Raw genomic sequence first — 19,492 nt, 5'->3', positions numbered from 1 at the left:
TTTACCTTTTAGTGCATTCACCCCCTTTTTAGAGACAATAGTATTTCTTGGGGACCTTCTACAGAAAATTTTGGTCTGTCTGTCTGTCTGTACACTTGCCTGCTTGTCTGACCTTGACGATGCCCCAAACGGCCGACCCCATCTGCAGCGCCTACCAATATTGCTCATGATTAGGCGTTCGTACTTGTGCCATTGTCAAATAAAAAGCAATTATTGCGCATGTCTGAGGCACCATAACAACACATCAATAGTCTGTATGCGTGTCTTTTTACTAGAAAAGAAATGCATCATTCTGAGGATTGTAGCATTTATCACGCTGCGCTGACAATGCAATGCTTGCACGAAAAAGCAAGTTTTCCCAACGCTTTGCTAAGGTGACATGGTTGTGGCTCCTACCCGTTGCCTTGTGTTCTACGCCTTATCACCTCCGAGATGGGCACGCATGCCGCGCGCTTCGTTTTCCAGGATAACTGCCAGATAGAGCTCATGTCTCACGTGTAACATGACATGATGTGCTCGTTCGCCTCTGCTGCACACTGGAAACAGTCTAACGCAGCGCCTAAATAAACATTTTGTTCACTCTCTCCAGACGCAAGACTAACGTCTTTCGACGGCATTTACAGAGTAACATGCAAATACGGGGCCAATTTTTTTTATTGAACATTCTTTTTATGCCCCTAGCTCTACTGTCAGGATTCACATTGGCCGAAACTGCAATGACGCACCATTTGTGGCATCACCTGTTGGCGGAAGTTGAAGCTAATAAATTACGATTTTGAGCATTTTGCCCTGCACAGGACTATGAGCAATGCCAAGATCACGAAGCAGGCAATGCATTTTCATTCACGGCTTACATTTTGCAAATGACACTGCGGCCATAGAATTCTTAGACCTCTCTGTAAAGTACATGACCGAATCTCTGCTGTGGTGTCTGCCACAGTGGATCAGTGGCTACAGTGATCAAACCTGCAATCTTTTGGTCGTGGGTTCCATCTTGTCCACAAAGATCGCATTTCAGTAGAGGCCAGTGTACTGTTGGACGCCGCTGCACGTGAGAGACTAGAACTGACATACTGAGCCTGAAGTATGTAACTAACAAACGCTACCATATGGTGTTATCGCCTCCTTGATTTGTAGTAAGTTAGTGATGCGAGCCTTGCAATAAGTAATTCGCTGAGAGCTCCCGTCGGCCAACGCGCACAAACAGACAACACACAAGGAGAAAGACAATGGGTTGGGTGTGTTCCCTGCTTGTGCAGGGCCTGAGATTAGATAAGCTCCGACTCGCCCGCTTTTCAATTCTACAATGAGGGTCACTGCATGCTACTCTAACATAGGTGGTAGAGTATAGTATTCACTTTGATACAGTCGTCATGCTTGTTGAGAGCTCACACACTGTGTGTTTCCATTTTGTTGCGTGCAGCCTAGACCCAAGCAATGCAAGTGCACGGAGGGGCACGCGCAGGGTGGAACAGAGGCCCGAAAATGTGGAGCCTGGCTACGACATGGACGTTGACGAGATAGTGGAGTCTGACGTCGAGGTGAGGGCTCACAACCAAATTTATAGTGGCTTTCTGGGCTGAGGAATTTCACCTTGCTAAGATACTGTAAAAGTGTGATACCACACAAATACAGTTCGTGGCACTGCGATTTGACGATAATGAAAATGGTCACTTCAGTTTTATCATATAGGATGCTATTTTTGTAACTTAAATGTGCACATGATAAATAGTACACGAATGAAAGCAGTGTAAATTTAAGGGCCCATTTTTTTGTTAGGTGCAATAATGATGAGAACTAATAGACAATGGTGGCAAGAGAAGAATAGGGGAGGTTAGAAGTACTTGTAATGAAAATGTGACGAAAAAAAGTGGATGAAAAAATAACTAGCCACCGGCAGAATCCGAACCTGCGACCATCGAATAACTCATCCGATGCTCTACCAATGAGCTATGGTGGCGATCATCTACTCATCCACTTTATAAGGTATATATGTGTATTTAAATGTAGAAGTGTCTATCAACGCTGTTTGTTGCCGTTTCGGTGAGAGTGGAACTCTTTTTGCCTGTAGGCTTCACATTTTCATTACTATTACGTCTAATAATCTCAATGTCTGTTGGTTCTAATTTGCATACAAGTACAGTAATTTACACAGCTTTACCCCTTCACCAAAAATTGGACCATCTCCCCGAAGGAAACACTGATGGGATGCAAAGCAGCAGCGTTGCACACGGGTTGAACGGTGTAACGCGGGTGCTGCGGTGAGAGGTGGAACCTTCGTTTGAAGCAATGGCTGAAGTAAGTCTTGTACGTGACATGCACAAACATGTTTTAACATGTAAGTTAGCCACTCGTCAGGTCTACTGCGCGTGGATCGACGTGTCAGCAGTGTAGTGAGCGGCAGTCCGGGCAGGTGTTGTGGGCGAACGGATGAGGCGGCAGCTGCGGGCACCACAGCGGGCACGCGGCAAGGGAGACAGAGAGTGATGTCAGCGTGCACTGCGAGAGGAGCGTAACATCAATGCACTGCAACGGCATGACCTACTTGGCATTGCACCGACACCTGTACCACGCGGCACGTTCGTATTGAGGGACAGCGTTACACAGGCTAGTCAAAGAGCTGCTGCTCATTTAATATGACCGATCAAGCAAATAAAGAAAGACACCATGCCAGTGACGGCATTCCACTGTAGAAATTTATTGACGTGTATTCGTGCCACTGGCTACTCTTCCTTACTAGTCATCATAAACTTCAAAGTGCGTCCTTAATATTCCCTTCGTAGTCAAAGACTCGTGCTTCTTGCATGACCGTGTCACATTTCACCAACAGAGAAGAGTCACATAGTTTGGTTGTGTGTGCCGCAAGCTCTGAAAAGTTTCCTAACTACTGCCCATGAAAATCTTGGCGTTTAGTGTTGCACGTAAAAGTTATAATTGGTCACGCTGCATTCACCGCTGCTGCACCAAGCATACAGAAACTTCAAACTTGTGTGCTGCCATGCACAAACTTGTGTGCTGCCATGCAGTTGTAAGTTACCGTAATTACTCGAATCTAACGCGCACCTTTTTTCGGCTAAGCGAGTTCATAAATCGCATGCGCGTTAGAATCGAGTACGAGCAAAAAAATTTACGGTCAATCTATTGCCATCGGCAAATCCAAAATGGCCGCCCCCTACGTGCGTCGGCATGGCGCATCGGCCATTTCTGCCTATGTGTTTCCCATGTGCGGCACTTCGTATGTGTGCTGAGGAGTTGGTCATCTAGTAGTGCATTAGCATCGACGGCGTGGAAGGGCCGACTCCAAAAACTCGAGTGCACCACGATGCCGTTTGTAAAAGAAAAGTCATCGCGTGTGCAGAAACGGACGGAAATGGGGCCGCATCGCGGTCGTTCGGAGTTCCCGAAACGTGCGTGCGGGACCGGCGGAAACAAAAGCAGAAGATTGTCGACAGCAAAGCTTCACACAAATGCTTCAGTGGACCACAGCAGGGTCTGTTTCTGCAAATTAAAGAGCTGCTCGGCGAGTATGTGCTAGAGCAGCGAGCGGCACAGCGGCCCGTGACGACAGAACTGCTCCAAGTGCGGGCTATGCAATTAGCCTTAGAAAAAGGGCTAATGCGGAGCCAGTTTAAAGCAAGCAGGTGCTGGCTAAGTAACTTTATGAAGAGGAAAGGCTTTTTCCTCCGAAGGGGAACATGCATATGCGAAAAGTTTTGCGGAGGAGTATGATGAAAAGCTTCACAGTTTTCAGAGATTCGTCCTAAACTTGCGGCGCAACAACGGCTACCTGCTTGGGCAAATTGGGAATGCCGATCAGGCGCCTCTTTACTTCGACATGCCTGGCACCACAACCGTCAAGAAGAAGGGGGCGAAGCAAGTTCACGTGCTGACATTGGTCCACGGTAAAACTTGTCACGCACGACGATACACTTCACGACAGGCAACCACGCTCACACAACCATTTATTTCTCGTGCCATACTCCGACCGCACCCGTCCCCTTCTGCCTCTTTCCGTGCGCCCCCTCACTGTTCACGTGACAATCGCGCACGCCACCTCGTTCCTCCACTGTCAACCACGCACAGCCTCAGAGACCCCTTCACTGTTCACGTGACGCTCGCGCACGCCACCTTGTTCCTCCACCGTCAACCACGCACAGCCTCAGAGATTCACACCCAGCCTACCGGCACTCCCTCTTATTCCTCACAACTCTCCCCCCCCTCGAATCGTGAATTCGGGGCGGAAGGGAGAAGCAGTGGTTCATGGTACAGTACCAACTGATCAGCATGGGCAATGGTTCGACGACGCCTCGTAACTGGGTCACCCAGGATGAAGTCATTTTCACCAACCTGCCTGACCACACGATAAGGTCCACCTCGCCGTGGTGCCAACTTGGCCGAAACACCTTTGGCTGCATTACTCAAGGTATGAGTGTCCAAGAGCACGAGGTCACCCTCTCTGATGGTTGTTGACTGCCGATGACGGTCATAAGTTGACCTCTGGGTCTGCCAGGCAGCTGCTTGATGCTTCTTGGTGTACTTCAGGGCTTCTCCAAGGCACTGCTGGAGTTCTGCAACAAGGGCATGGTGCGCTGCCTCTGGAGGTTCCGTGTCCTCCTTGTCCCCTGCAGGTTCCCACGGAGTGCGCAACTCTCGACCATAGCAAAGCAATGCCGGAGTATATCCGGTGACTACGCTCTCTGCAGTACGCATGGCAAGGCTGATCTCGGGTATATGACGGTCCCAGTCTTTGTGGTTAGTGCAGTAGGCTCGTAGACATTGCTTAATTGTGCCATTATGACGCTCCACCATCTGTCCAGCCGGCCGGTAAGGCACAGTATGCCGATCTCTGATTCCCCAGTGTTTCAGGAGGTTGCGCCATAATGTGCTGACAAAGGGCTTCCCATTGTCACTGGTGATTGCCACTGGTGTCCCATGGCGGCAGAAGACCTGAAGCATGCACTCAAGTACTTTTGCACTGGTGGCTGCTCGTAGAGGGAATAGCTCTGGGAATTTAGTAAACTTGTCAATGACTACGAGCAAGTATTTGTGGCCACGAGGTGTAGGCGGCAAGGGTCCAATAATGTCAACGCTAAGCTCCTCCATCGGTGCTGTTGCCCACTGACTGCTCATCAGGCCTTCAGGCCTTTTGCGCCTGGGTTTTGTGCGCTGACATATAGCACAGCCCTGCACATACCTTGATATGTCCGCCCGCATGCCCAGCCAGACGAATCGTGCTGCTACACGTCTCAAGGTTTTGAAAAATCCAGCGTGGGCCGCAGTGGGATGGTCATGCGCCATTTTCAATGCCAGGTGCCGGAGGTGAGAGGGCAGCCATGGTACCTTCTTGTTGCCTCTTTGCTGAACAAGCAGGCCACTTGGCTCTAGTTCTGTTGTTTCCGCCAGATCATGGAGAAGGCGATGATCAGGGTCTGAATTTGGAAGCATAACCCCCTGGACCACAGTTTTCAGTTTTGACAGACGACTGTCACGAGCCTGCTCTTGTACGAGTTGCGCGGTGTCACTTAAGGCAGTCATATCATCTTCCAAGGCAACTGCCACTTGCTCAAATGTAATTTTCCCTTCAGGTTCTTGTGCAGCAATCGGAAGCAGTTTCTCGTGCAAGCTGTCGCTGGGACGGTCCTCACATTGAAGGGGGGCTCTACTCAGGGCATCTGCAGGTATATTTGCCAGCCCCCGTCTGTGCCTGATTCGGCAGTTGAAACCCTGCAACCGGAGGACCCAGCGTTTGACCCTGGGCGAAGCTTGGTCGGTGCTGAACATCCACGACAGGGAAGAGTGGTCGCAGTGTATCTCAAAGTTTGTAAACTCGAGATACGCCCTGAATTTGTCCACAGCCCACACCACTGCAAGGCATTCCCACTCCTGGACAGTATAGTGGCCTTCGGCTTCTGTGAGAACCCTGCTGATGAAGGAAATGGGCTGCAGTCCGTCGGGGCCAGCCTGCAGTAGGACAGCTGCAATGCCAATGCCGCTTGCATCCGTTTCAACCACGAAGGGTCGATTGAGATCTGGAAGGCTCATAACTGCATCATGAGCCAAGGACTGCTTGAGCGCAGTGAAGGCTTCCTCTTGACGCTCATCCCACCGCCATGGCTCGCTTTTCTTCAGAAGGACAGTGAGTGGATGTGCCGTCAGTGAGAAATGCGGTATGAAGCTGCGGTAATAACCAGCAAGTCCCAGGAAAGCCTGCAACTGTTTAATCGTGCTAGGTCGCGGATAATCCAGCACCGCCCGCACTTTCTCTTCATCTGGTCTGCACTGCCCAGGGGAGATGACGTGGCCCAAGAACTTAAGGGACTGACGGCAGACTTGCATTTTATCAGGGTTAATCGTAAGGCCAGCATTGCCAATGCGCTGCAACACTTCCCTAACATGCTCAACATGACTCTCCAGATCTTCAGAGTAGACGAGAACATCATCCAGAAAAGCCATGGCGAAGCTGTGATTGATGCCGTGCAACAACCGGTCCATCAGGGTTTGAAAAGTTGCCGGGCCACCTGCCACCCCGAAGGGCATTCTCGTGAACTCATATGTGCCCTGGTGGCAGATGAAGGCTGTTTTTTCTATGTCGGCCTCAGACACAGGGATCTGAAAGAAACCCTGGGAAAGGTCGAAGCTCGAAAACCACCTTGCACGACCCAATTGTGCTAGCAGCCAGTCCGTTCGTGGCATTGGGTAGGCAGGTATGCGGGTGCGTGCATTTAACGGCCGATAGTCCACAGCAAGCCGGTAGCCACCAGATTTCTTGGCAACAAGCACTGGGGCACTAGTCCAAGGGCTGGTGCTATGTCTTATAAGGCGCTGCTCCAAAAGGTCATTTACGCAGTCTTCAATGATCTTCTGCTTTTTTGCATTTACTGGGCGCAGCTTGCATCTCACAGGTGCACTATCTCCAGTGTCAATGCAGTGCTGAGCGAGGGCGGTACATCCAGGAATGGTAGTGAACAAATGAGAGAAGTCATCGAGCACCTTATTCATGGTTGGTATGCCCTCAGCTGGAATAGTGTGCCCAATGCCCGGGACCAGAAGCACTTCCTCAAATAGGCCCTGCAAGCAATAAGATTCACTATTTTCTATCGCGAGCGCGGCGGTTATATCCTTGTCGCGCTTAGCAAATGGCACAATGCACTGCGGATCAGTTCCAATAGTCCACCCCGACAACGCCACATGTAGGGACATGCCTGTTGCAGTCAAAAAGTCTCTGCCAAGCACAATGTCCCGACACAAATCTGGCACACACAGGAAGCGTTGGATGCGGTTGCTTGAGGCCCAATGTATCTTGCACTTTAAGGATGTGCTTGACTGTGACCAACCTGTGGCCAGTCGAAGAGCTCTTTCTTGTACCCGGTGTTTGGCGCCCGTCGCCTCCGCTACCCTTGCCGCTGGCGTACCAAGCAAACTCACACTGGACCCTGTATCTAGCAGGGCCAGGAATGTGGTCCGCCCAATCCGCACCTCCAGGAGAGGCTCCCTGTTGCCGGCCACAGCCGCTATCCGCAGCGCTGTCTCGTAGGTGCTCGCCGGAGTAGCACCTACCGTCTCCCGTTTCCCGGGCACTGGGAGCGGATATGCCCGATTCTGTTGCACTGATAGCAGCGGGGCGGACCGTTACGCCGACCCGAAGGGCACTCGCGACCCATGTGGCCTATGCCTCCGCAGCGGTGGCACGTAATTGCCCCGCCGTCGAGCAGTTGGTATCGCTGCGGCTGTGGTGGCGTGGGAACATGTGGAGCAGGTGATCTGTGCAGCTGGTCCCGGTAGTAGGACGGCTGTATCGCAGCGGGGTGCAACGGCCAGTATGATGCTGCCGACGGATGCTGGAACGGCGCCGCAGCCGCCGCCATTACTCCGGGCTGCGCTCCTGACAGGCCACTGAGGCCAGCCGTATTCCCAGCAGGCCGGAAGGCAAGGTCCCTCGCAACTTGATCGGTTGGGGGTGGCGGTGGTTTGTACTGGAATCGCCTCCAATACCGCTCCATGAGGCCGTCAGCGGCCCTTGCCAGCTCCGCGAGAGTTGCAAACTGCTTGCCCTCCACCAAATCCTGGAGCTGCGGGTGCATCTGCCGCAACACACGGTCGACTTTTTCTGTGTCCGACACTTCGCCGCCTATCCTGTCATAGAATTCCGCGATCGTGTAGATAAATTCTTTTAAATTTTCTTCGGGGTGCTGAGTGCGGAGCTCCAACTCCTGCCTCAGGCGCCGCTTCGCATCAATAGACGAAAATTCCGCAACGAACGCCGCCTTGAAGTCATCCCAGGATGCAAATGATTTGACGAAGCGCAGCCACAACTTCGCGCTCCCCTCCAGCGCAGCGGGCACGATATGCGTGAGCCTCTTGTCGGCGGCGACACCAGTCACCAAGCAAAAGGTCTCGAGGCGGTCCAGGAATTCTTCGGGTGACTGCGCATCGCCGAATCCAGCGAACCGCGGGGGCTGACTTCCCGAGGCCCGGGGAGCGCAGTCAATCGCCGGCTGGATCGCCGCCGCCGCCGCTGCTGTCATGGCGCCTGCAGGCATGGGCTCGGCCGTCATAAGCCTTTGTCTGACGGCAGCCGCGATTTGCTCGCGCTGTATGGCGGATCCGTTTGTTTGTCCCAGCAAGTGCTGCAGCAGCTCTTCCGGCACATTCACGCTGTCCATTCCGGTTGCCATGTCGATCCCGGACGAGCCCCCACTTGTCACGCACGACGATACACTTCACGACAGGCAACCACGCTCACACAACCATTTATTTCTCGTGCCATACTCCGACCGCACCCGTCCCCTTCTGCCTCTTTCCGTGCGCCCCCTCACTGTTCACGTGACAATCGCGCACGCCACCTCGTTCCTCCACTGTCAACCACGCACAGCCTCAGAGACCCCTTCACTGTTCACGTGACGCTCGCGCACGCCACCTTGTTCCTCCACCGTCAACCACGCACAGCCTCAGAGATTCACACCCAGCCTACCGGCACTCCCTCTTATTCCTCACAAACTACAGTGACGGCAATGCTCTGTTACACGTCAGATGGGCACAAGCTTCGCCCGTACCTCATATTTAAATGGAAGACGCTCCCGAAAGGAGTCGTTTTTTCGAGTGGTGTGATTGTGCGGGCCAGCGAGAAAAATGGGTACGCGTTGCAATCGATGTCTTAAGTTATTTTTTTTTTTTTTTTTTTTCGCAGTGGAAATCGGGTGCGCGTTACAATCGAGGGCGCAATAGAATCGAGCAAATACGGTAGCAGCCTTCTTGAAGTTTTTAGTTTTTTGGCATATGTATACTATAGTAACAGCCCTTTGGAACAGTACTGTAAATGACTGTCGCAAGCGTTTCAGAGAGAAACTGACTACCAGACATGTGAAGCAGCTGCTCTCCTTGCATGAAAACTTGTGAAAATTGATGCCTGCAAAAACAATATTCTTGATATTGAATTCTGTATTCGTTTTTTTTTTCCACTTCAATTCTAAAGCACCCCTTTGCACACTCCCAGTGATAAGAGCCTGTAACTTTTACTTGACATAGTCTAAAGATTGCGGGCATTTTGCGCTAAGTTACACAAAGCTTGGCACAGGGAAGCACAGGCCTGTCGCTGCTTTTACTCACAGTCAACCGACACGTGTATGTAGCTTCGAAATGCACGACTTTTTCCTCAGGGGTACGCTCTTTCTTAGCACAATCATGACTCTCTGGACACGATCGGGTGCAGTCACGCTATGCACTATAAAGCGGTGTTTGCAAACGATGTCTCCATGGCGGGGTGTGGCTTGGCTACTGCCCAGCTTTGCCAGGTGGTACGGTTTCTGTTCACTAGATGGCACGATACTTCTTTCCTCTTTGCTCTCTAAACCTCTTTTTGTCTCTTTTGTTGATAGTCTCTTTTTTATATTTGTTTCTATTTAGTATTAGTCTCTTTCTGTGCTACACTTTGCTCTCTCCCTTCCTCCCTTTCCTTTTAGCATGTTGCACGTCATTCTTTCTCTATTCTCATTGTATATGCACTGTTTTTTTTTTTTCATTATTTAACACCAACTGGCCCAACATTGATCACTGCTTACCCTTCTCCGAGCGGTGGGAAACCTGCACCGACAGGAAATTACTGTGCTATACTGCTCCGAAAGGGTCTTTTTTGTCTCATTTGCGCCATTGCTGTGCCACAAGGTTGTTTTGGAACCGAAAGTAATGTTGACAACGCGCATCATGAGCGGATAATATGTGATGGTTGTCATTTTGTGCACTGGCGCTGCTGTAAAAGCACGGTATTGGCGAGCAATGATTCTGACTTCTTTTCTTAAGTGGCAGTGGCTTTTCTGGTAACTACACTCAAACCTCAATATAATGAAGTTGAACGGGTGCCACAATTATTTTGTTATATTCATTATTTCATTATATCAATTACAACAGTTTGTGGCAATGTATGCTCAGATGGATGCACACCTATAAGCATGCAAAGAAGGAACCTGCCTTGCAGCCCGATGTACCGCTACGCAACCACGCGTGCGACGAAAAATAAGCACAGTCGAACCTCAATAATTCGAACACACTTAATTTTAATTTCCGGTTAATTCAAAGTCACGCTGAGGTCCCGTCAAAGCTATGTGTGTTCCAATAGGTGAAAACGCCCTGTAATTCGAACATGCAAGCACTTGGGCGGTTAATTCGAAAATACTGTGCTCCGAAAATGCTCTCAGCACGATGCCCGATCCCGCGGCGGCACTTCTCAATGCTACGCGTGGAGAAAGAAAAGAATAAAAGAAAAGACTGTGGCAGATTGTTTGCTCTTTCTCAAATGCCGATCTGCGACGTGCCTGTGCCACGCTTCTCCCTTTTCCGTTTCTACTCATAGAGACCCTGCTTTCAAGGCCGCGTGCGAAGAGAGAGGGAAAAAAAAGAAAGCTGCAGAGAGTAGCAGTGGAGATGCAGTTGCTGCCGTCGTCTTTAAGGCACGGAGAGGGAAATCGCTTTGCGCCACTTCTCATTCATGTGACCCACTGAGCGATTCCTCAATCCTTTCCGCTGGCCGTGTGAGGTAGACAGCTCTCTCGGCTGCATGTGGCTTGGCTGTAAGGTCTGCGCGGTAGTTTTGAAAGAGCTGCGCCGAATGAGCGTCAAACTCTGCAGAAAACGATGCACTTAACACACTATGGTCGCTTTTCTATTATAGACTATTGATAGACTAATCTAGTTTGTTATATCCATTTAGTGGTCAATTTTACTTCTGTATAACGAGGCTTAAAATGCATGGTTCTCAATGGAGCTTTCAGAGGGAGTTTTATTTACTTTGTTATATCCATTATTTTGTTATATCTCATTACATTATAACGAGGTTTGAGTGTAATGGCAAAGAACGAACACGATGAGGTAACTTTCGAAAAGCGTGCCAGTATGATCTAGCGCACTAGTCTGATCGCCAGTATGACCACACAATATGGGGAAGTGTCCATATTGTGTGGCACATACACTGTGTGGGAATTGAGGCTAGCCCGCTGCCTTTGCGCGGGCTTTCCCGCCTTTTCTGCCATTCTCATGTCCCGACATGTCTGCTCTCCTGTGCTGTCTGCCGTGGTGGGTGAGCGGAGTGACGTTTAACTCCCTCACCCGGAAGCGGATGTTGACTGTGGCGCCGCGCGCGGGGACTCGCGAGAGGTTTTCGCGCACTGCGTCGGGAGCGGTGAGTACTCTCCGGGACAGCAGACGGTGAGCCACGCTATCTTTTCCGTCCGTCGACTCCCGTCACTCGGGGGCTCGTCGGACTTCGCCGACGGCGCCTCGCGCCCGAGGCGAACGCTCACTTTTTGTTGCCCCGCTGCGTACTCACGGCCGAAGGGCAGTACGGTGTCCTAGTGCGTGGCCTAGCTACGCCGACCCGTCTCCCTCCGAAGCCAACGCGAGCGCCTTTGCCCTCGCTCCAGCAACCGGGCCCTTTGTCCCGGCGTCTCCGTGGATTACCTTTACCGCGGAGACGTGCTCGTGGCACCCTGTGTAGTACTTTGTGCCCGTGGCGTGGATAAGCCTACTTGCTTTCCCGCCGCGCCTTTTTGCAACGGGCTGTACTGCGTTTGGTGTTGCCACAATAAAGTGTTGCAACTTGAGCAGTATCGTGTTCTCGCCACGGCGACGGTTAACGCGTGCCCCGCGGCTTGTAAGACCGGACCCACGCTGGTGGCCGTAGTCCTTCGGGATACGTGTACCCCACAACTGAAGCCTCAATATAACGAATTATCGGGTGTAACGAAGTAAGCGAAGAATAATTTCCTAGATACAGTGTTAAAAATACAGTCGAAACCGACTACGATGAAACTGGGGGGGGGGGGGGGGGGGGGTTGGGGGGTGGAAAACATTTCGTTGAAGCGAAAATCTCGTTGTAGTGAAATCGAAAAATTATAGCTGATTTGAGCTAGCCAAACAAAGGAACTTTTATTCCCAAAATTCAAAAAGTGTTGGCTGCTTCCTATTTTTTCCCAGGAGCGTCACGACGCGATTCTCACCTATGCTTTGCGACGCTATGGTGAGAAGCACGCTGAAACAATGGCCACAACGGGTTTCGTGAATGAACCTAACAGTTGCATTAACACATAAGCACCAGCAGCTGTTCACCATCAAATGTATCAGACAACGCCGAGATGGAGGCGGGGTATCGTGGAGCGGTGACTTTTGCCTTATTTTATGCTATTCTTATCCATCACTCGCGGCTGGCTGATTTTGCTCATAATGCAAATGAACTCTGATTAGTTACCACACTGGCCAAGTGCAAACAGAATCATAAGCATTGGTATCGGAAAACGCATCGTTCCGTGATTGCACCCAACAGCTGTGTGAAGAAAACCTTGAACTGAGCGACTGAGCTTCAGCGTCGGATCGCCTGCGGCTCAAAAGAAAGCCAGTGGTAAAAGCAGGGCAGTCTCATTGCCATTGCTATCGAGCAACAGCGGCACCCATGCTTAGTAAACAGCGGCTGGTGGTGCCAACATGTGTTTTAGACATTGTCGATGTATTTTTAGGTTCTGAAAATACAATGACAAAGTCTAAAACACATCTTAAAATCATCAAAATGTTAAAGATTGTGTTTACTGCATAAAATTACATATCTGAGCCTGGAATTGCACCGTTAAATTTCGTTGGAGCGGACGGCAGAAGAAAAATTGTTCGTTGTGGCGACAGTATTTATGCATTGACTCCTATGAACTGCTGAAGGCGAAACGAGAATTTTTCCTTGTAGCGTAAATTTCTTTGAAGCAGCGTTCGTTGTTGTGGGGTTCGACTATATACCTTTATAACGAATTTTCAGATAAAACAAAGTACTTTCGAGGTAGGCGTGACCTTTTTGTAACAAGGTTTTAGAAGTACTTATTCATCATGAGGACAGTTTCTGTGCACAGTGAAATACTTCACACTGAGCTGGAACAGCTTTGCTGTTAAAATTATTGTAACAGGAGATCTCTGATGCTATTAATTCCAATACTGAGGTCAATTTAAGATGGTTGCATGCCATAAAAGCAGTGCACGTCTCCATGACCATGCTTATAAATAAATCACAGTTTATTGCATTATCCTGTGGATTGAATGTAGTGTATTTACATGCCAATTATTTCACTGCATTTTCTATTTCCTTTCAGAATGAACTGGAAGAAAGTGAAGTGGAAGCCGTGTGGTCGGACGTTGAGTACTCTTATAATTGAGGGACACTCACAGACATTGTAGTAAAAGAAGTGTTGTTAGCTAGTGTGTCACGTGCATTTATGGGAATCGTGTGCCCCGTGTGGATTAGTGGGGAAATCCGCATTGAGGAAATCTGCCACCTACACTGCCCACAGCACACATTGTGAGTTCAAGATTATGTAAGGACCGACTCTGGTCCATTGACCTGTGAGTCTGACTTTGCGTGTATTTTTTGACTTCACAAGAGATATAAAGGTCTCACTGCAAGAGTTTTTTGTGACAGTCTCACTCATTGTTCGCATGTGCCAAAGCATGTTACATGATAATCCTACTGCATATGACTGCAAGACCTTGCAATGACTGACTGAGCACTTGAATCTTTTCTGGACTGTGGTAAGGGAGTACAAAGGCTAATGCCACCGATGCAGTGGTGAATTTTACAGAGGGGCTTTTAAAGAGGCCATCACATGGTCACCCAACAATTTGTCGTTTCTGGTGAAAACTAGAAGTAAAGGTTGTGAGAAGTTGGCCATAAAAGAGTGGGCCATAAAAATATATCTGTGCAAAACAAGCCCGAGAAATAAATCGCCGGCTGTAAAATCCGGCCACTATCGGCGATTGCTATTTTGCCATGGCACATATGACATCAAGTGCAGCAAAGAATGGAACCGGCTTATTCTACCAATGTTTCAGCTAATGAAAATGGTTCAATTTCGGTGCCAAACCGACGGAAGCTAAAATATCTCTCACACGTAGCTGACTACAGAACAATATCGTTCTACAGAATGCAGACGCTCTCACAGCTAACTGTTTGTTACGTCATGGCCCTAGAGTGTGCCGGACTCTCAGACTACTTGCAGGTTTATTAAACTACTCTGTTATAAATTAAATGTGCATCCTAATGGGCTAATATTTTGCCACATAATCTGTGAATGTACAAAGATTAACCCATGTAACAGAGATTACAATAGAAAATTGGCTGTCGTGGCCCTTTTTCAATCCATGTGGCCACGCCTAAAATCTACCATCACGGGCTGGCACATGCTCTCCTGGTCCTCCTCACCATGGACAGTGGTTCTCCACAGTCCTGTCGCAGCTCAAATGCATGTTGCTCTTTTACGTACGTTTGTGCAGTAACTGAAGGCTTGCATTTAAAAAAAAAACAGAATTTGTAAGTCGCACCCACGCTGTCTGTGTTGGTGCTTGTTCTCTAGCTATGAAAAGCCGTCACGGCCAAGTCGCATCTCATACAAATCCTTGCTCGAATGCAATTGCTATGTTGAGCATCAAAACAAGCCAAGTAACTCACAGAATGAATGAAAATTGACTTTTCTATATCAATTTAATTTTGAGTGCATAGCACTCAAGGTGCCCAGGTTATCGTCCATCTAAAGTCTTGCATTGCATGGTCACACATTGGTCAATACAGTCCTAAACCGAGGCTAAGAATGCTCAATGTCTGTGTTAAATAATTAGCGAAGTCAAAGTAATATAACTAAACAAATTACCAAGAATTAATCGCAATAATTGACCTAAAGTAGCGAAAAACGCTCCTGAAACATTCGGCAGAGTGCTGCTCCGCTAGGGGGGCGCTACCATCTCGGCAAGCGCGCGATTGCCACATGAATCGCTGAATCGACCGTGCTGCACACATCCTCCGTCTCGTCACTATTAGTACTGCAGTTACCGCACCCCACACCAATACCTGCACAAGAACTGCATCAACCGCACATTTAGAGTTGGATTCAGAGTATTTAATGCTTCGGCAAATGGTCTTTGTAGGTGCCGAGTATCGACCCTTCGGGCCCGAAGCAGAACATAGATGCAAATGAACAGTCAATGGATACGGTTCGAGGCCGTTAGCTATTATTCCGGCACTCACCGCAGCGCTGAACGGCGGCTTTCGCAAGCGTGAACACATTATGTAGATTGTGGCGCTCGTTCGAAAGGCGCGGCCGCGCATATGGTATGCACGCGCGCCCCGCTATCTTCGCGTGTGAATCAGAGCGTCTAAACATCCGCCGCTCGCTCAGTGTCGGCGGGAAAGGGGAAATAACTCGAAAACGTCAAGAACGACGGTCAGCAACAGTTCCCGCTGAAGCGGTGAGTTTCTACGCGCACGCAGCGGCACTGCCATCGCAATCAACGCCAATGACAACTTTCGGCTACTGCCGCTGCTGCTGCTAGGCAGCTGCTGCTGTGGTGTGTGCGGCTCGCTGTGTTTCCGTGGAGGTGGTGGTGGTAGTTGTGTTGCGACCGTCCGAGGTTGACAGAAAAACACCGCGTCTGCCCGTGGCCCGAGGGTACACCGCACGCATACGGACGGGGCTCTCAGAAACGAGCCTCGTTTCCACCATGTCTACGCTACCGCTTCCCAAGGCGCTGACGCAGCGCAGGACCAACAGTTTGGATCAGGAGAAAGAGAACTTTGAGAAGTCCCAAGTGAGTCTTTCTTGTCGCCCCTGCTCGATTTGGAGAAAACATGGGCCTCCGCGATTGGCCTTTCTAGTTTGTACTTTTCGCCGGTTGTAAATGCGCTGGGCAGCATCGGTTTTGCTCGTTTTCGGGGTCAGCAGCGTGAAACTGTATGCGGCGGCGGTGTGACTTCCGCACGCCGGGGGCTCTTTTTGTTCGATAGAGCGGATGCGCTACGTCAATCGAAATGTTTACGTCGTCTTGTTTCGAGCGACATGCGTGTGTGTGTCGTCGCGATTGCTGGCACAGACAAGTGCGCGCGAACCGTATCGAGTGGCGCTTGCCAGGAAGCGATGATGTATGATTGGTCGTATCTCCCACAACACCCGCCCTTCGCAAGGGGAACTGACCGTACTACACTACTCGTGGGCGTATGCGCCCATCCTCGACCGCGACTCGTTTAGGGGCGATCTCCGGGTCGAGCGATCGAGATATTTTCCTCGTTTTTACGAGGCTTTTCCTTTCAACGCGCGCACGTAGTGCTTGGTTCGTGTGCGGAATACCGTTTCCGAGAAGCGGTCTGCCTGTGATCGGTGCGAGCACGCCTGTCGCGCTATTTTCGGGGGTCGGCGACACGAAGAGCTGTGGGGTGCGGCCGAGGGGGTGAACAGTCGCTTGGTGGGCGCGCGGTCGTTTTCACGCGCGCGTGCGATGATAGCTGACCACGGCAAAAGGATAACCGCGACCTCGCTCACGTCATCTTTACTTTATATGTATATATGTATATATGTGTATGTTAGCGTATGCATGCTTGTGCGGTATGTGGCAACCGGCCAGCTGACGGTCACCGTTTGCCGAATGGGTGCCACTGGTTGATAGGAGGGTATACACAAAGCCGTACTTTGAGACGAGAACGCGTCGAATACATTCAGCATGGCTACAAATAAGACTGCAGGGTGATTCCACGAGAGATCGACACGGGTCGAAAAGTTGATATTTTATATTTTGTGCGCATACCACCCAGTAGCCCGAAAGTGAACTTAGTTTTTTTTTATTAACTGCATAGTTTAGGGGGGGGGGGGGGGGATATTGAACTTATTTCGTACAGAGGGACCAATTTCGTCCCTTGTCACTTTCGAAAGTTAACGACGATATAATAACACAAATATTAGCTTGATGAAGACGACTTTTTTCTTAGTAAATGTACACGTAATGAAGAGTGAAGCAGCGTTGTTTGAAGCTTGTAGGCTGAAGCAAAGTGCTCCTGAAAGATGTCTAAACAGGTGACATTTTTTAAAAGTTGCTTGATTTGAGGTTTTGTTTTTTCCTAAGCTATACAAGCTAGTGTTCGATAACTTGGTGACCTATTACAACATAATGTTTAAAATATTGTCTGTCAATACCGTTGCTGTACCTTAAACACATAAATTTATAAATGGCCTCAAACTTTCAAATTTGTCGACAGTAAAGCGCATTGAAAAATCAATATTTAAAAAAACCCATCTTCGATTTCTCTTAAAATTTCATAAAATGTTCCTCACAGATGATAGAAAAAGAATATTAAAAAAAACATATTGCATTATTTTATTTGCAGTGACAATATTACGGGTGGAGTTCCAGCTTTCCGAGCACGCACTTTGTGCAATAAACGGTTGAGAAATCAAGCTATAAAAGGTAGCTTGTACTCTTGAGTCATTTGAACAGGACCATACTTACAGAGGGGAAGCAGATTTAACACATTGAGGAATAAATTTCTGTAAAGGTGAATTTCTGGTGCGCTTCACTTAGCTTTAATGCTGGATTATCCATACATAATGACACACTCTAAGGCTATCCGTACATATTTGCAGATAACACGATAAATTAAAACGCTCTAACACCAGCATAGGACCACGGAAGATAGTGCACGAACACTTGGAATGACCCCTTCTCTGATCCCCTCTTGAGCTGAGGAATGCATTGAACAAAAGTCATGGTGTGTTCAAAACACCTTCATTTCAGATGCCGGCTTGATCACTCCCAAGCTTTCCACTTTTAGGTGTAAGAGGGAAGTTTTGTTAATCCCTAAATTATGTTTTGTTAAAATTACAGATTTCTTACCATTTCTTATAGTTGAAACCTTATGATATGCATTGCCTACAAGAGGGGGTGTGCACGAAATTGTTGAGCAGGTGACCGGGAAAAGAAACGCTAAACCGTGTTCAGGTTGAGGAAACGGCAGCAGCGCTACTAAATGTCAATGTTCGTTATGCTTCGGTGGATTCTCTCGCGAGCCTATTCCCATTAAAGTGTACTGTACCAAAACGCTAAAAGCAGATGACTTAAATAGCTGTCTCATGTAACCAAGGTGAGCAACTGAGGAGTTAATAACTTAGGAGTCTCAAGCCGCGGCTTGAAACAGCAAATTGAAGTATTTTAGAAGGGCCCACTTAAAACGGTCATTCCCGTTTACCAAATCTGCTTTTTCTCTGTAAATATGGTCCAGTTCAAACGACTCAGAAGCTCAAGCCCACTTTTTTTAGCTTGATTTCTCAACCGTTTATAACACTAAGTGCGTTCTCAAAAAGCTGGAACTTCCACCTGTAATATTGTCGCTGCAAATAAAATAATGCAATATGTTTTTTATTATTCTTTTTCTATAATTTCTGAAGAACATTTTATGAGATCTTAAGAAAAATCAAAGGTAGGGTTTTTTAAATATTGATTTTTATTGTCGACGAATTCGAAAGTTTGAAACCATTTATAAAATTATGTGTTAGAAGTACAGCCTTGGTATTGACAGGCAATATTGCAAACGTTATGTTGTAATAGGTCACCAAGTTATCAAACACCAGCTTGTATAGCTTCATCATCATCATCATCAGCCTGACTACGTCCACTGCAGGACAAAGGCCTCTCCCATGTTCCGCCAGTTAACCCGGTCCTGTGCATGCTGCTGCCAACTTATACCCGCAAACCTCTTAATCTCATCTGCCCACCTAACCTTCTGTCTCCCCCTAACCCGCTTCCCTTCTCTGAGAATCCAGTCAGTTGCCCTTAATGACCAGCGGTTATCCTGTCTACGCGCTACATGCCCTGCCCATGTCCATTTCTTCATCTTGATTTCAGTTATGATATCCTTAACCCCCGTTTGTTCCCTAATCCACTCTGCTCTCTTCTTGTCTTTTAAGGTTACACCTACCATTTTTCTTTCCATTGCTCGCTGCGTCGTCCTCAATTTAAGCTGAACCCTCTTTGTAAGTCTCCAAGTTTCTGCTCCGTAGCTAAGTACCGGCAAGATACAGCTGTTATATACCTTCCTCTAGAGGGATAGTGGCAAACTACCTGTCATAATTTGAGAGTGCTTGCCGAATGTGCTCCACCCCATTCTTATTCTTCTAGTTACTTCAATCTCGTGGTTCGGCTCTGCGTTTACTAC

General features: G+C 48.7%; 2 protein-coding genes and 1 long non-coding RNA gene across 3 annotated transcripts in view; 2 read left to right on the top strand and 1 right to left on the bottom strand.

Moving 5' to 3' along the window:
* LOC119170139 (anaphase-promoting complex subunit 7) overlaps positions 1-13,928 on the top strand; it is a 51,816-nt gene extending 37,888 nt beyond the window's left edge. The window contains exons 15-16 of the mRNA XM_037421197.2: positions 1,424-1,541; positions 13,617-13,928. Of these exons, the coding sequence (XP_037277094.2) occupies positions 1,424-1,541; positions 13,617-13,679 (181 nt within the window). The 3' untranslated portion in view covers positions 13,680-13,928. The remainder of the gene's footprint in view (positions 1-1,423; positions 1,542-13,616) is intronic.
* LOC142785318 (uncharacterized) lies at positions 249-9,747 on the bottom strand. The gene is made up of 2 exons (XR_012888912.1): positions 9,607-9,747; positions 249-2,499 (listed from the first exon to the last, which is right to left on the bottom strand). It is a non-coding gene; the product is annotated as an uncharacterized LOC142785318 (long non-coding RNA).
* A 1,927-nt stretch (positions 13,929-15,855) lies between the features above and the next one.
* Positions 15,856-19,492, top strand: part of LOC142785365 (huntingtin-interacting protein 1-like) — a 123,068-nt gene continuing 119,431 nt past the window's right edge. The window contains exon 1 of the mRNA XM_075883840.1: positions 15,856-16,101. Coding sequence (XP_075739955.1) covers positions 16,015-16,101 — 87 coding nt within the window. The 5' untranslated portion in view covers positions 15,856-16,014. The remainder of the gene's footprint in view (positions 16,102-19,492) is intronic.

This window comes from Rhipicephalus microplus, unplaced genomic scaffold (genome assembly GCF_043290135.1).
Source record: "Rhipicephalus microplus isolate Deutch F79 unplaced genomic scaffold, USDA_Rmic scaffold_21, whole genome shotgun sequence".
Lineage (NCBI taxonomy): Eukaryota > Metazoa > Arthropoda > Arachnida > Ixodida > Ixodidae > Rhipicephalus > Rhipicephalus microplus.
The sequence above is the reverse complement of the archived record's forward strand: the minus strand, read 5'-3'. Positions and strand labels throughout refer to the sequence as shown.